The sequence below is a fragment of the Dermacentor albipictus genome, unplaced genomic scaffold (assembly GCF_038994185.2).
Source record: "Dermacentor albipictus isolate Rhodes 1998 colony unplaced genomic scaffold, USDA_Dalb.pri_finalv2 scaffold_14, whole genome shotgun sequence".
NCBI classification, from domain to species: Eukaryota; Metazoa; Arthropoda; class Arachnida; order Ixodida; family Ixodidae; genus Dermacentor; species Dermacentor albipictus.
Genome location: NW_027225568.1, coordinates 523,942 through 541,447, shown reverse-complemented (window position 1 = coordinate 541,447; position 17,506 = coordinate 523,942). Strand labels below are relative to the sequence as shown.

Below are 17,506 nucleotides of genomic sequence, written 5' to 3'. Positions count from 1 at the left end.
AGGCTCATTATCTTTGAAGTCTGTCTCTTTACAACCAGCCGCCACCGACCACAACCGCACGTGACGTCACTCTACTAACCGTTTGAAACTAACACGCCGAGGATGACGAGGCCGCCTTTGACGAAGATAGGTCCACCTATCGAAACGTTGGCCAGCCTTTCTGAGGTACTTATTCGTTTGTAGCCTTTATACCACGATGTGCTATTCCATCAGTCAGCCCCTTTCTTGATTTGAGATGTAAAGTAGAAAGCGGAAGGAACACAAGATATAAAGTGCCGGATGAGATGACACAGGAGACTAGGGCATGTGGGTACCGATCACATAAGTCCATTATAAAGATGACTTCGACCATGCACACGTCATTCACCAAAGCCTATATTCCTGGCTGGCAGCAATAATTTACTGGATTGTTAATTTTCCTTCAAGTTCTATATGAGATGCTTCAAGGCCAGGCACGACTTTGCGATCGCAACGTATTCAGTCCCCATGTATGCCTTGCTTTCATCAATTCGCTCGCTCCTTTCTGCTTTCCGTGTATTTTAGACAGCCTCTTGCGATGGGTGGTAGCGTGCTTACGAATTTTAGTTGTTCGTCTGCCCGCTTTTTCATTTTTACTCTGCCCTATCACCAAAATGTAACTACTTCTCAGATCTGAAAGACAAAGTGTCGGATCAACGAAACAGAACTCGTTTCAGGCACCAATTCGCGAACAGAACTAGTTTTCTTATGTCTTGCACACTCACGTCTTCCTGAAGACGGTGGAGACCACGGCATACCAGGCGGCGGAGGCCCTTGTGGCGGACGGTCGACCGGGGGCCCTTGGTGCGCCGGGGGGTGTCCATAATGGCCCCCGCCACTGTGGTGGTCGGGCCGGTATCCACCGCGGGGCGCGTGAGGCCCACCAGGCGGTGGCGGCTGTGGCGGGTAATACGGTGCAGGTGCCGGCTGCGGCGGTGCGTAATGCGATGGTGGCGCTGGGTAGTGCGATGGTGGCCCGTAGGGTACACTGGGAGGGTGCTCACCCCCACCCGAGGTGTGCAAAGAGGTTGGCGGATAGTGTGCCGACGGTGGGTAGCCGCCCATGCCACCGACTAAATGGGAGGGCGGCTGGGGGTGGTAACGGGGCGGCAGGGCATGCGGGTCTCGACCCGAGCCACCAGAGGGAGGAGGGCCAGGCACAGACGGTGGCGGCGGGTACCCTACAGGTGGCGAAGGCGGTGGATAAGACGGCGGTCCCTGGTGACGAGGGTGACTGATGTCACGCCCAGACACAGGTGGACCCAGGGGTCCACCGGGAAAAGAAGCAGGTGGTGTTCCGCTTCCGGCTTCCGCGCATCCCTTCTGCCGTCCCTTGATGAGGAAGTCGGAGGCACGGCCGCCCGATCGGGTGTGGTAGTACAGATACAATTCGGGTCCTTCGAAGTCGTAGGTGCCTGTGTGAGCGAACGGAACAACCTTTCTTTCGCAGAGCACGGAAAGAAACCAGCAAAAAGACAACTGTAGAAGATAATACTAGAAAACAAGGCGCTAATTGAACTGTACAAATTGGGACGGAGCGCGTGCGGCTAGAACGCATTCGGAAATTATTTGTCGATACGTAGTGCGCAGTCTCTTTTTAAACTTTAAAGGCATACTTTTTTCGTCTATTTCTGCTATAGTGAACAATGCATGACAAGTTGTATGCTCATTGTTTATAGAATATACGCGCAGAGTAATTCCGCCGATGCTCTTTGCTAACCTCTATTTATTTGACCCCAAAAGTAACATGCTTCTAGAACAAAGTATGTGGCGCTGGAAGTTCCATAGCCCCTGACAGCCATCTTAAATTGTGTTAGAGGGATCTGCCATTCGAAGAAGAATAAGGAGCAGTGTGAGTTCCCACTTTCTAAGCTGGTTACTGTTGCCAGTGTTAGCATCAGATAACGTTTTATGGGTGTCTCTAACCAACATACTGGTCCAAAACACGACAACCCATGCTCTCGTGTAGACTACTCAGAGATTTATGAACCACATTCTCGAACAGAATCAAGGAGTTGACTGGCACGATCACTGCGAATGAAGTCGAACGCTCACATTCCTCGATCGTTTTACTGCTCGATCGCTGACTCAACCGAACGCCCGCTTGCCAAATGTGTAGCCAGCACTCACGCGTGGTGTAGTGATCCAGTCTGCCGCATATCTGGACGTCTTGCACGCGGAATTGGTCCTGGTTGCAGTCCACATCGAAACGCACAAACAGCAACTCCAGACGGCACTGGTCGACGCCCCGTCGACGCACTATGAACCTGGAGGCGTGCACGGCGCTGTAGTATGGCGTACCAACACGCTGGACATCTACAGTCGCATTCGGCAAGACGTTCTGGTAATCGCAAAACAACTGTTCTGCAGAAACAAACACAGTATTTATCTTGCTCACCCTATTAGGGTCTGGAAGCATCAAAACCCGATATATAATCACTGATTAGCTTACAAAGTAAACATAATTCAGTGAATAAATGTTGTACTAAATACAGACATGTTTTGCAAGTTCACTACTGAACCCATTCATTGCTCATGCACGTCAAGCTATTTTCTCATTTTCGTGTGTTCGCCTCCACCCCCATGTGGTGTTACATGTGTTACAGGGCAAAGACTATCGAACTTCAGTGAATGCCGTGAGGCGAAAAAAAAAGAAATCTGCTTGTGCAGTGCCATTTTGATGGATTAACGTGGGTGGGGACCCGACTTTTGACGAATATGGCTGTTTCCGTGCTTGAAGATATTGACACGTGTACTTATCTTTATCGGGCGACCACGTTTGGCTGCCTAACAAATGTTATCGTGCAGCGCAGGACGCGCCTGCATGTAAAATAAGTTTCTGGAATGTTATCGATGGTTCCGTCCACTGTCTTTCACCGCAACTTGTGTAATCTGATTGCATGTATGCGCGACGCGAATAGTGTAGAACTTTGTGGAAGACACGTGGGTCCCATCGGTTAATCTGGAACATTCGACGGCTGATGTATAAAAGCCGACGCGCTTGACCCGCTGATCAGATTTTTCGACGATCGCCGAGCGTGTTCGCCGCTATCGTTGTGCTATAATTGTAGCCTGTTTTGTGGGCACAGGTTCGCCCAATAAAAGTTACTTTTGTCGTTCACAGTACTGCTACTGTGTTATTCAACGTCACGACCACGTGACATCTGGTGGAGGTGCTTGTGCGTTCATGTACCGAACGCCCCCGCAAAGCCGCGATCCAAGCCCGAAGCCCGAGGACAAAACCAACGTCGCCCAAGACCAGCGAGCTAGCCGCCGTCTGCAAGGACTGCCCCCAGAGCACGGACTCCTACCTGAGACGAGCAGGAAGATTGCCACCAAGTCCTCCCCAATGGCAGCCCCAGCATCCCCCGTCGTGCTGCAGCAGCCCAGGGAGCCCCCCACGTTCCGTGGTTCAACATTCGAGGACCCGGAAACCTGGCTCGAGACGTACGAGAGGGTCTTTGCATTTAACAGCTGGAACAGCCACGACAAACTGCGACATGTCTTCTTCGCATTGGAAGACGCTGCCAGGACGTGGTTCGAGAACAGAGAAGCCACGTTAACGACCTGGGACCTTTTCCGAAGCGGCTTCCTGCAGACATTCACAAGCGTCGTAGGCCGAGAACGAGCCCCAGCACTACTTGAAACCCGAGTGCAGCTGCCCAACGAGACCACCGCGATTTTTACAGAAGAAATGAGCCGCCTATTCCACCACGCCGACCCGGAAATGTCCGAGGAAAAGAAAGTCCGGCTACTAATGCGTGGTGTTAAGGAGGAACTTTTCGCCGGTATGGTACGAAACCCACCGAATACTGTCGACGAGTTTCTTCACGAGGCCACTAGCATCCAGAAGACACTCGAGATGCGAAACCGGCAATTCGACCGCCGCACCAACGCTACAAACCATGCCGGAGTTCAATCACTGGCCTCCGAAGACCTGCGCGAGGCTATCAGGGCAGTCGTACGAGAGGAGCTTCAGAAGATCTTCCCGTCATCGCAGCCTCAAGTGGCCTCGATCGTTAACATCGTCAAAGATGAGGTTCAGCGGTCGCTTGGAGTTCCGGAGGTGCAACCTCAATTACCGCATCCCCAACCCGAAGCGATGACCTACGCCACCGTCGTACGCCGTCAAGGCCCTCCTCCGCGACCGCGCCAGGGTCCTGTAACGCCGAAATTCCGTCGACCACCGCCGCCGCCGCCGACAGCGCGCCCACCCGTCGCCCAGCGGAGCTACTCGAGGAAGACCGACGTTTGGCGCGCTCCTGACCACCGCCCGCTCTGCTACCACTGCGGGGAAGCGGGTCACGTCTACCGACGATGTCCATACCGGGAAATGGGACTGCGAGGTTTTGCCGTCAACGCTCCGCGCCCGCAGCAAGGTTAACGCCCTCGCGATATCGCTGACTACCTCGCGGCTACTCAGTGGAGCTCTCGACGACCGTGGCGTTCACCATCACCAGGCCGCTACCTGTCGCCGCAGCGCCGACCATACACTGGCCCAGCTCGGGGCCGGTCAGAGCGCCCATATCCGGAAAACTAAAAGCAGCAACCGATGGAGGTGCGGTTGCTGTCCGTCGAACTGTCGAAGATCCTCCGCCGCCGACGAAGACGCCGAAGAAACTACCTCGACGACATAGCGACACGCCGCCGTCCCGACGAAGTCTGGAAGGAAAGAATGCGACGACGAAAGACGACCTGACGACGTCACATACCAGCCACGGGTCAACGCGACGCAGTCGTGATCCGACGCCAAGACGGAACTGTAATGCAAGACAAAGAGCCACCGACCTCGACGTGCTTCTCGACGGCCACGCAGTCACCGCCTTAGCCGACACAGGGGCTGATTACTCCGTCATGAGTGGACACATCGCCGCCCAATTGAAGAAAGTTAAGACTACGTGGGAAGGCCCTCAAATTCGTACCGCCGGAGGACACCTCATAACGCCGACTGGAATGTGCACGGCAAGAATTACCATTCACGACCGGACTTACCGTGTCACCTTCGTTATCCTCCAACAGTGTTCACGAGACGTCACTTTCGGCATGGACTTCCTCAACCAACACGGCGCAGTCATCGACCTGAAGTCGAAGTCAATAACTCTGTCGGAAGACCATGCGATACCGTCGGAGAACCCTCATAGTCACCACGCCTTGAGTGTGCTCGAAGATCAAGTGAGCATCCCGCCTCGCTCCAGCATTGTTATTTCGGTCGGCACCGAAACACCCGCTGACGTAGGTGTCATCGAAGGCGACCGACGTCTACTGCTAGACCGTGAAATTTGCGTCGCAAGAGGGATCGCTCGACTGCACGGAGGAAACACGAAAGTGTTGCTGACAAACTTCAGCCAGGATTTCAAGCACATCAACAAGGGCACGACGATCGCATACATCGAGGAAATTCTGGAAAACAGCAATGCGTTTGTCCTCTCGGATTCCGCCGCATCTACCCCGACGGCCATGGTTGCCGAACCAGACTACGACATTAATCCAAGTCTCCCCGTGATTAAGCAAGAGCAGCTCAGAAGTCTGCTCCGGGGATACAAAGGCTGCTTTTCGACGTCATCAAGGATTCGACAAACACCAGTCGCCAAGCATCGCATAATCACCGAGGAGTACGCTCGACCACTTCGCCAGAGCCCTTACCGAGTTTCGCCGCGAGAACGTGAAGCTATAAGAGAACAAGTCGACGAAATGCTGCGCGACGACATCATCCAGCCGTCGAAAAGCCCGTGGGCATCTCCTGTTGTGCTGGTGAAAGAAAAAAAGACGGAACCCTTCGTTTCTGCGTCGATTATCGTCGTCTGAACAAGGTCACGAAGAAGGACGTATACCCTCTCCCACGGATAGACGACGCATTGGATCGGCTCTGCAATGCTAAATACTTCTCCTCGATTGACCTCAAGTCTGGTTATTGGCAAATCGAAGTCGACGAAAGGGATCGTGAAAAGACCGCCTTCATCACCCCAGATGGCCTGTACGAGTTCAAGGTTATGCCATTTGGACTGTGCTCGGCGCCTGCAACGTTCCAGCGCGTGATGGACATGGTTTTAGCAGCATTGAAGTTGCAGACCTGTCTCGTTTACTTCGATGACGTCGTTGTATTCGCCGAAAGTTTTGACAATCACCATAGGCGGCTTGCCACAGTACTAGAGGCCATCAAGTCATCAGGGCTCACTCTGAAGCCAGAAAAGTGCCGCTTCGCTTACGATGAGCTTCTATTCCTAGGCCACGTCATCAGCCAAGCCGGAGTACGCCCCGACCCGTAGAAAACAGCTGCCATCGCAAAGTTCCCGCAGCCCACCGACAAGAAGGCAGTGCGTAGATTTCTTGGCATGTGTGCCTACTACAGGCGATTTGTCAACGACTTTTCACGCATCGCTGAGCCGCTGACACAGCTAACTAAATGTGACGTCGAGTTCAAATGGGAAACGCCGCAGGCTTACGCATTTCAAGAACTCAAACGACGCATGCAGTCGCCGCCCGTACTTGCGCACTTCGACGAGCACGCCGATGCCGAAATACACACTGACGCCAGTACCCTAGGCCTCGGTGCCGTCCTAGTCCAGAGAAAAGATGGACATGAACACGTGATAGCCTACGCTAGCCGATCATTGTCAAAAGCAGAAGGCAATTATTCTACAACCGAAAAGGAATGCCTCGCCATCGTTTGGGCCACAGCGAAATTTCGCCCTTACCTATATGGCTGACCATTCAAGGTGGTCAGCGATCATCACGCGTTGTGTTGGCTAGCTAACCTAAATGACCCTTCAGGACGGCTGGCACGGTTGAGCCTCAGGCTACAAGAATACGACATCACTGTAACCTACAAGTCCGGACGAAAACACACCGATGCCGATTGCCTATCCCGCGCCCCCGTCGACCCGCCGCCGCAAGATTACGAGGATGACGACACATTCCTTGGAATAATAAGCGCGGAAGACTTCGCCGAACAGCAACGAGGAGACTCGGAGCTAAAAGCCCTAATCGAGTATTTGGAAGGGCACACCGACGTTGTCCCAAGGGCATTTAAGCGTGGATTATCTTCGTTCACGCTTCAAAACAACCTACTTGTTAAGAACTTCTCACCACTCTGCGCCAACTACCTTCTTGTTGTTCCGTCGGCGCTACGTGCAGAAGTACTGCACGCCCTACATCACGACCCGACCGCTGGGCACCTCGGTTTCTCCCGGACGCTATCGAGGATACAAGAAAGGTATTACTGGCCGCGCCTAACCGCCGATATCGCCCGTTACGTCAAGACATGCCGCGACTGTCAGCGACGCAAGACATCACCGACAAGACCAGTGGGATTACTACAGCCGATCGAGCCTCCTTACCGACCTTTTCAGCAGATCGGGATGGACTTGTTGGGACCGTTTGCGACATCAGCTTCCGGAAATAAGTGGATTGTCATGACGACGGACTATCTCACCCGCTTCGCTGAAACTAAAGCTCTACCGAAAGACAGCGCAGCCGAAGTGGCTAAATTTTTCGTCGAGAACATCCTGTTGCGACATGGTGCTCCAGAAGTCCTCATCACCGACAGAGGAACGGCCTTTACAGCGGAGCTCACTCAAGCCATTTTGAACTACAGTCAGACAAGGCACAGGAGGACAACGGCCTACCACCCGCAGACGAATGGTCTTACGGAGCGGCTGAATAAGACCCTCGCCGACATGCTAGCGATGTACGTCGACGTCAAACACAAGACGTGGGATGCTGTCTTGCCGTACGTAACATTCGCTTACAATACGGCGGTGCAGGAAACAACACAGATCACGCCGTTCAAGTTGGTTTACGGCAGGAACCCGACGACGACGCTCGACGCCATGTTGCCGCACGTCACTGGCGAAGAGAATCTTGACGTCGCTACCTATCTCCAGCGCGCCGAAGAAGCTCGACAACTCGCCCGCCTACGGATCAAAAACCAGCAGCGTACCGACAGCCGACACTACAACCTCCGACGACGCTTCGTCGAGTACCAGCCCGGCGACCGTGTTTGGGTATGGACCCCGATACGCCGACGAGGACTGAGTGAGAAACTACTGTGACGCTATTTCGGACCCTACAAGGTCATCCGGCGTATTGGCGCACTGGACTATGAGGTCGTGCCAGACGGCATTTCGCATTCACAGCGGCGCCGCGCACGACCTGAAGTAGTCCACGTGGTGCGTCTTAAACCGTTTTACGGACGCTAACGAGCTTCCCTTATTTTGTTACGAGTGCTTATTTATTACTTTCGTTTGTTTGCAGCATCGGGTCGATGCTTTTTAAGAGGGGGGTAATGACACGTGTACTTATCTTTATCGGGCGACCACGTTTGGCCGCCTAACAAATGTTATCGTGCAGCGCAGGACGCGCCTGCATGTAAAATAAGTTTCTGGAATGTTATCGATGGTTCCGTCCACTGTCTTTCACCGCAACTTGTGTAATCTGATTGCATGTATGCGCGACGCGAATAGTTTAGAACTTTGTGGAAGACACGTGGGTCCCATCGGTTAATCTGGAACATTCGACGGCTATCTATAAAAGCCGACGCGCTTGACCCGCTGATCAGATTTTTCGACGATCGCCGAGCGTGTTCACCGCTATCGTTGTGCTATAAGTGTAGCCTGTTTTGTGGGCACAGGTTCGCCCAATAAAAGTTAGTTTTGTCGTTCACAGTACTGCTACTGTGTTATTCAACGTCACGACCACGTGACAATATGCCGTAACGTAAATAACCCTCTCATTAGCAAATTTTGTGTAATTAAACTTATTTCTCCTTATGTCGCAGTAACAGATGTTCGCCGACGTGAAGAACGTATAGAACCTTTCCACCACGCTCCCGTGGTCGCGGTCATGCTCGATATCACGTGCTGATGCGTCCATTGCTTGCCTCAGCCGGCCTTCGCCGCCTCTGTTTACGACAGCACACGACGTCGGTGCGGCGTATAGCAAGCCGCTCTTTCAGCGTTTGTCACCGCAAATGACTTCGTGAACGGCACGAAGCTTTGGTGAGAGTTTCGGAAGACATGTAAATGCCGGATATACAGAGTGTTGGAACAAGATTTAAAAATATGCAAATGCCACATAGAGGGACAGAACCAACGTAATTTTGTTTGCCGTCGCTTGCAGATACTCCGATAATTTTTTGCATTCCGCCTAATTAGATAATTAGTCCTATCAAATTCTCAGATAATATAGTTAGATGAAAGGGGTCAATAGAAAATTGTAGATGAACATGAAAAACTCCTGATACCGTATTCTCTTGCTCAATATGTGCCTCACAAAAGTTTTTCCGCGCGTGAAAGATGCCCACGAATACACGCAAGGTGCCTCGAGCGGCCAGTCGCGCGGAAATTTTGGTTGTATTTGTGCACTTTTTTCACACTCCGAAAAACACTTTTATGCAGCACGTATTGAGAAACGAAGCCATATCAGGAGTTTTTCATGTTGTCTTACAATTTTCTCATTGACATTTGTAATCTTATTAGGCGGAATGAAAAAAAATAATTTGAGTATCTCCAGGACACGGCCAACAACATTACGTTAGTTCTGTCCAGCTACGTGGCATTTGCATATTTTTAATGTTTGGCACAATTTGCGTGGACACCCTGTATGTGAATGACACAATAAGAAACGACGAGCGCAGGAGAACAAAGGGGAATATCACGCCAACGAGTTATTACCATAGCAGTTCGACTCTCAGTGACCCTATGGCTGAAGGAGCCGCAGCTCCAACATCGAGTTACCCGAGACATATCCACATTGTTAATTAACTTTCTATGACATGGATGCATTTTCTGTGAATAATCAGTGCATACTACTAAAAATCGGAATATCGCACTTTTCCAGGATCTGTTGACCACACAGCCCTTCTTACATTCTCCAAGAATGATACTACTCAAATTTAGCTGTGAAGGAACGAGAAAAGAAATTTTCCTAAGCCCTGGGGATGTATAGGAGCATGTGCTTTCGTCGTCACACCTGCAGTCACGGTCCCCCGTCCCCAGGTCTGCACTGCGAAGCTCGAAGTAAGGCTGGTTCAGGGCTCGGTCGCACTGGCCGCGACCTGACCCGCCGCCGTGTGGTGAAGGCGGAGGAGGCAGCGGGTATGACGGGGGGCCCAGTGGAGCGCCGCCGAGCACGGGCGATCCCAGAGCCAGCGGAGGCGCACCACCTGAGTGTGCAGAACAGCGCATGTGGAATGTCATGCCGCCGTCCTCGGAAGGGCGTAAGTTACGAAAAATCTTAATGCTGCTCTATATGTACCACCTGCCCGTTGCAGACGCCAGCCTGGTCGTTAAACCATCATCAAGGTTCCAGGTTACTGCACGCGGCGCGGCAGATCCATGCAGCACTCATAGGTCAATGACCTTCGGAGGTCCATAGACTGAAAAACTTTTAAATCGTCGAGACACCGGGTCCATTCATTTGACATGTAAACTTAGTCGTCAGGTTGCCTTAGGTTGCGTCAGAATGCGGTTACGTCGTATTAGGTCAGAGATGATCACAGGTTCTGCCACACAAATTGAGTCGCTGGTCTGCAAGAAAATGAACGAATCTACTCGCTTGCTACTTGTACTACGCGCCGACAAAGCATTCCGTCCTACCTTTACGGCACTTATGGTAGCCACGCGTATACCGAAAACGGTTACATTGTTACTCCCATCCTGATGGGGCGCAGAGCTGCCGCATCCCTCGCATGATCTACAAAAAGTTCCGCACCTTTGCTTCGCCATCTATGCCTCGATTGCAAGACCTCTAAAAAAAGAAATCAGCGAAATTCGGCCGCGCCTTCGTGTGCTTTGCTGCAAATGATGTCTAGCCGAGTAAGCGTGGCTGCGCTATCTTGTTATGTGGCATAGACTTCAGTGTCGGCCTCACAGCAATAAAGAGTTCTAGGTGAGCACCGTTTACAGCTCGCTCCGCTATTTTCTCACGAGCGCAGACACTACAGAGAATAGCGGTAATGTTCCATTTTTCGAGAGGCCGTCTTAAAGCAGCAGGTGCGACGCACCGACAACTTAGCTGCAAAACGAAGATGAAGCATGCAGGCGCACTTCCTCAATCGACTCGGTAGTGGGGCGAGGGTGGCGCTCAACGTTCTTATGCTGCCGACTTAAGCTGATCTGCACACGCGCAGTGACCTTCCAGTTCAGTGGCTCTCTGCAATTTATTAGGATACATTTTGCGAGCTAAGCGGAGGGGATCCTCAAAAGGTTGGCCAAGGCTATTTATTGCAATGGTAGAGTGGCTTTGGTTAGCTATACCACAGACAACCGAAATTCGCATATGCAGCATGACAAGTTTACATTGCTAAACACGTCACTGTTGTATGAATGCAAGACATTCGGGTGTACCTGCAAGTCCTCTAGAGGGTGGGTAGAATGCAGGGTCCCCAGACGGCGCGAACATGGCCGGACCCAGGGGGTGGCCGCCGGCCGGTGGCGGCGCCCCGGCTCCGAGTGCTGGGTGGTGTGGGTACTGGGGCGGGGACGAGCCCCGATCGAACAGCGAGCCACCGTCGTCACCGCAGGCCACCTGGCGCACGCGGAGCATAAATCCTCGGTTCTCGATGGCCTCGTTCGAGTGGAACCGGAACGCGGTCTGGAAGTCTCGCAGTGGCAATTGCTCTGCGGAGAAACATGTAGGCTAGTGATGAACGAGGACGTATAGGTACCCGAGTTGGTCAATTCGCATACGCTGACAGCCCAATGTTACTTTACGGATGGCTTTTGTGCACCAGGGCATCTACAAAGCGGGTAGTGGGCTTCCGCTACAGACGCAAGAACGGAACACCTCGGATACGGACGCGGTGCTCAGAACATAGACCCGAAGTCAAAACGGTGGCGCTTATTGGCCGCGAGATCGAGCCGACACTGGCTCAACCACGATAGTGTATCGATAGTGCGTTGCGTCGTATGCTAGCCTATACTTGTTGACACGTACGCATACGGTGCACATATGCTTTAAATGATGTGTGCGCGTACGGTGGACATATCCTTTCAAGGATGTTTGTTCCGTGGTTGCAGCATAGTCGTAAATGGTGGTTCGCATGTTTTTATTTGACGATGTAGATACTCATTTGGCTTTGCGCTGCTGTCTGGGCTGCAATAAAATTGGTGCCTCCACATGTCGACATGTGATGTGTGATCGTTGCGCGCTCCGTTTGCCAAAATCATTCAGGTTTTAAGGTTGCATAGTTATTCAAGCACTTCACAAAAAGCATTTCCCGTCATTTTAAACAAATTTAGTAGTCGTTGCAAAACCTGAACGCAGTGTTTTAGCGATTCCTTGTAGCGATCTGCTGATCATTCCGCAATCTTTGTGATACCGCGAAACATATCATTCATCAGTAAGAAAAAAAAAATCTGAACCGCTCATATGATGTCACAGGATGCAATTGATCTTAGGCTTATAAGTGCGTGACTGTGGTTGTGACTGTGGTTAGGGGTTACATGACCATCCTTAACTATTTCTGAGGTGCCCTTTTATTATTGGATATTTCCCTATGCAGAAATAATTATGCCTCGCAATTGAGTTTCCGCGCTTTGGTACTTTAAGTATCTGCTGCAAAAGGAAGCAGAAATGCAGTATTACAGGAGGATCATGTGTAACATTGCCGTTGCTAGACACAGGATGTCATAAAACTGAGTCGTTGGCGGCTAATACAATTGCACTCTTTAGCGCGGTGTTAGCTTGATGGGAGGTAGCAGCCATTATTTTCACAAATATAGAAAACACAATAACGTTGGCTCTTAAAATAACCTTGAATTATTCACAGCATTCTCATACATGTAATCATGCAAAAGACCATTGTACTAAAATGCTACGTTTTCCCTTTTTCTGTGTAAATAAGTAAAAAAAGCGTCTGAAGCCACATGGCGATGTCACTCATAGTGCCGTGTCATAGCTAAACTGGGTAACTCTTATATTTGACAGGGAATTGAAACGAAGTAAAAGGCAATTATGTATGTGAAAAGCAGTGCAGTAGTCACAAATAACTAGCTATATTACCTTAACTGTACAGGAATATAGGCATTTTATAACCAGTGCAAGAACAGAAGAAAAACTTTATTTCCACAACTGCAGGGCCATCAGATTAGGCTGAACGCAAGGTGAACACCAACAAAAAGCGCCATTGATGTACATGAAAAGAGACTGCGTTCTGCGCTCTTTTAATGTATAGTGGGAACGTTGAGTGTGTTTCGTGCAAAAATGTGACATTGGAGGGCAATATATTATCAGCTCACAGCAGTCGGCGCGTTTAATTATGAAACAATTGCGCCGCCATGTGCATTTCAATGTGCGCCAGCGATCGCCCATCCAGTGATGTTCCACACTTCACAGAATTCCCATTCCTAGACATGAAAATTCTCTATTTCCAGCACTTTCCCTCGCAAGCCTAAAAAAAAAAAATCCCCGCGAATTTCCCCTGCACGAACGTACTCACACATATATCTTTTAAAATGTAACTTGCATAGGACAGATGTTAGATGAAACTCACGATGTGAAAAATACGATTTATGCTACATTTTGGTAGATAGCATAATGAGAACTCAATTTGTAATGTCGCGTCCTGTTCGGTTCCGCACACATCTTCCGCGTATTCACGTTAAGCATTGACTATTATACCGACACCCTGAATGTTCTTGGTTCTTAGTACATTAACTAATCAAATAATAATGCAACCATTTGAAGTCCACGTTTAATTGTACGAAATAGCATGTCGGCAGTTTAACAATGCAGACTATAGGAAAGAGAAAAAGACGGACTCAAGGTTGGGCCGGCGCACTGACTACAATATGGCTGTGGATTGACGATATGATTTTTTGTCTACTGGCATAATTTTATTATTTACGCCATGAATCTAACATTACCTGTAACATTAGAAAGATTGCCTTTGGTCCAACATTATGGCTGAAAATTCTCGGCGCGGAACATCAGTGTACCCATCCACAGTAATGTGGCGACGGTGCTACCGCCTGCAGCCCAATTTCGTGGTCAGTACTTATAGGCATAACAAATGAATGAATGAATGAATGAATGAATGAATGGACGGATGGATGGACGCTATTAGCATCCCCTTTGAGGCAAACGGTGGGTAGCACCACCAAGGTCTTGTTTTTATTTTGCCTAATGTCATACCTACCTCTAAAAAAAGCACCCACACACAAAGCATTCCAAGCGTCAAACTTTATTAACAGCTAGTATTGGGAACTGTTTTTGTATGCCTCTGTTCGTGGTCTTCCTACAAATTTGCCAGCATACCAATTGCATTTTACTACTGTCTATTGCGGACACGACTATGCTGTATAGCTGAACCCAAGGGCCCCAAGGAGGCCAGCTCTGCCCAAACCGACATCTAGGTAGATATCGTCCCATTCTAATAAAACATGTTCCATCGTTTCTCTAGCTTTACCGGAGTAAGCGTAAGCTTGTCCTTCCTTAGTGTACCTCGAGTCATAACGACGTGTTTTATAAGACATCCTGATCTCGCTTGAAAAATGTAGTTTGCCTCTGAGTTATCATAATTTGTTTCTTTCCAAATTTTGTATTTTACCTCTTAGTTACCCGTAGCAGGCTTCTTTTCAGCTGCCCCCACTCATGAGCCTTACTCAACTCATCTGACTGCGTTTCGCGTTCTTTTTTTGCCATGTTGCTTACAATACCGTTCCCATAATTGCTGGTAAGCTTCCCAGTTATTTTCCTCCACTGTGAGTCAATGTTATTCCTACACAAATACTTGATCACTCTCGCAACCGATTTACCTTTATTTAATATTCCTCAGTGTTTCTTCGAAAGCAATTTCGCTCTGAGTTTTCTTCACTTCAAAACATGTCCAGCCCATTACACCCTGTACAGCTTAAGCTCTATTGTAGTCTTCCCGTGAGCGCCCAGTGCGAGGCGTCCCACTGACCTTTGGTTGCCACCGAGTCCTGCTTGTAGCCCTGATTGCAAGCAAACAACTGCATTTCCAAAAGTAAGTCCTGGACCCATTACACCTTTCCACCATACCCGGAGCACCTCATATCTATTGTATCCCCATAGCACTCTGTGCTTTATTATGGCCACATTTCTCGTCCCCTCTGCTATAACTGTTTTTTCCTGTGTTTCTATATATCTATTGCCTTCGTTTATTCATACACTAAGGTATTTGTATTCGTTTAGGGGAAGTATTTCGTGGCCTTGTATTGACACTTTCTGTTCACTGTTTTCATTGAATACCATAAAATATGATTTCTGTTAACACTAACTTTCTATCCGCAATTATCACCTTGCTGTCCACAGATATTAGCCGCACGTGACATATCCGTTTTCCTCATATGAACAAACACGTTATCGTCCGCATAACATAAACCTGGAAACTGTTACTCTACTACGGTACCCGCCTGTCTGTATGAGAGATTAAACTCGATATTACTTCCTTCTAGTGCCCTCTCCATCCTCACTGTGTACATCATAAACTGCAGTGGGGAATAAAGGGCACCCCTGCCTCAGTCCTTTGTTGATATCACCTTACTCCACATTTTTCATTCCTTTCCATTCAACACAAACGGCATTTTCTAGGTAAATCTCTCTCAAAAGGTGTAGACAATCGTTACCTAGGCCTTGCCCTTCCAGAATATCCCACAAAATGTTCCTGTCTAAGTAGTCAAACGCTCTTGCAATGTCATGTCTATAAAGGTCTCATATAACGGTCTGCTTTCTACTCTTGATATTTCGATACACTGAGTAAGAACAAATAAGTTACCATCCAAACGCCTACCTATTCTGAAGCCATCCTGAGGTTCTCCTGAAATGTCATTATTCTCTGATCATGCTTGCAGCTTTAATTTGATAGCCTGCATTGCTAGCCTATATAATACCGATGTAATGGTCAACGGTCTGTACGAGTGAATTCTATTTTTATCCCCCTTACCTTTATAAATTAAATTAATTATACTCTGTCTCCAACTGTCTGGCATTCGTCTATATTCTAAAGTTTCTTCCACTGCTTTCACCAGAGCTCCCCAACTTTTTGTTCCTAATTCATTAATCAGCCTAACGGGAGCGTCGTCTAGCCCTGTGACTGTGCGCTTAGGAATTTTCTCTTCGGCTTTCTTCTCGTTGAAATTTGGTAGCACCAGCTCCTTTTCCATCTGGTTCTCTTTCACGCACTTTTTTTCTTCAAATACAATCTCGTCATCACCTTGGAAAGATTAGGCTGTTAATTTTCAGACGTAATTTAATGCCGCTTCCCCTTCCACTTTGTTTCCATCTTCGTCTAGGATATCTAGGATACAGATATTCAACGCCAAATAGTATTTTCTAGGCAAATCTCTCTCAAAAACTGTAGACAATCGTCTCCTAAGCTTTCCCTTCTAGAATATCCCACAAAATGTTCCTCTCTACGTTGTCATACGCTCCTGTAATATCTGAAAAATCCACATGTAACGCTGTCTATTGAAACTCATGGGAGCGGACAAGATGAGAAAGAAGACGATGGCGGGCTCCAAAGGCGCGCGCGTGCTAGAAAAGCAATAAAGAGAGAAAGAAAAAAGAATCTTGATTTCGTTCCCATCAAACGCAGCTGTCTCGTCTCATTTCTGCGACATGGTGCCGTGACCAGGATAGCGGCTACTCCTCTTCCGACTGGCCACGGACTACCAGAATGACGGACTGGCCACAGAAGACAGATGAAGAGGAGGCCCGAAGGCGAACCAATGGCAGCGAGGCGAGACATCGACATCAAGAGGCGGCAAGAACATAGAGGGCGACCAAGATTCAGACGACATCTCGCTGCTAAAATATGAAGCGATCAGTAATTTCCTCAGTTACTCAAGATGAACAGAGAAGTCAATTTGAAGAAGCGAAAAACGCTGAGGACATAAATAACAAACTTAGTGAGCGATGCTGAAAAGAAACTGGAAGAAAATTAAGATCCTACATCGATGTCGCTGATAGCCAGCCAGATTAAAGGTATTGCAGACTCGCTAAAGAAAGCAAACGAGCAGATCGAGCAGTTCATAACACCCGAAACGGCTGACTCGGAGTTTGCGAAAATCACTGAGTACGATTTAAAGATAATAAGTGCTCTGCACAGCATCAACACGTACCTTTCTCGACAAGAAATACGGGAAACAGCGAGATAACAACACAACTTTAATGGCGAAGCTAGAAAATCGCAACAAGCAACAATAGTGAAGCTACCAAAGCTAGAAATAATGAAGTTTGACGGCGATAAAATGAAATGGTAGAGATTTTGGCGGCAATTTGAAACAGCTGTACACGAAAGAACCGACTCGAACTAAGATCAGAAATTTACGTGCCTTCTGTCATCACTAACAGGAAAAGCGGCAGCTGCTGTGGAGGGACTACAGTTTTCCGACAGTACTATGCGAATTCCATTGATCTACTCAAGGTCAATGGAAAAGATCCGTACGGAAAAGATGACGTGCTGGTAGAAATGCCTATGAAAGAACTAACTTGAATACAGTGGCAAGCTGGAAAGACCATAATG

General features: G+C 49.0%; 1 protein-coding gene across 1 annotated transcript in view; it reads right to left on the bottom strand.

The window, feature by feature from the left end:
- LOC135914757 (cubilin-like) overlaps positions 1-17,506 on the bottom strand; it is a 294,278-nt gene that overhangs the window by 44,001 nt on the left and 232,771 nt on the right. The window contains exons 22-25 of the mRNA XM_065447679.1: positions 11,364-11,636; positions 9,988-10,180; positions 2,149-2,285; positions 744-1,433 (exon numbers count right to left, since the gene is read on the bottom strand). Of these exons, the coding sequence (XP_065303751.1) occupies positions 744-1,433; positions 2,149-2,285; positions 9,988-10,180; positions 11,364-11,636 (1,293 nt within the window). The remainder of the gene's footprint in view (positions 1-743; positions 1,434-2,148; positions 2,286-9,987; positions 10,181-11,363; positions 11,637-17,506) is intronic.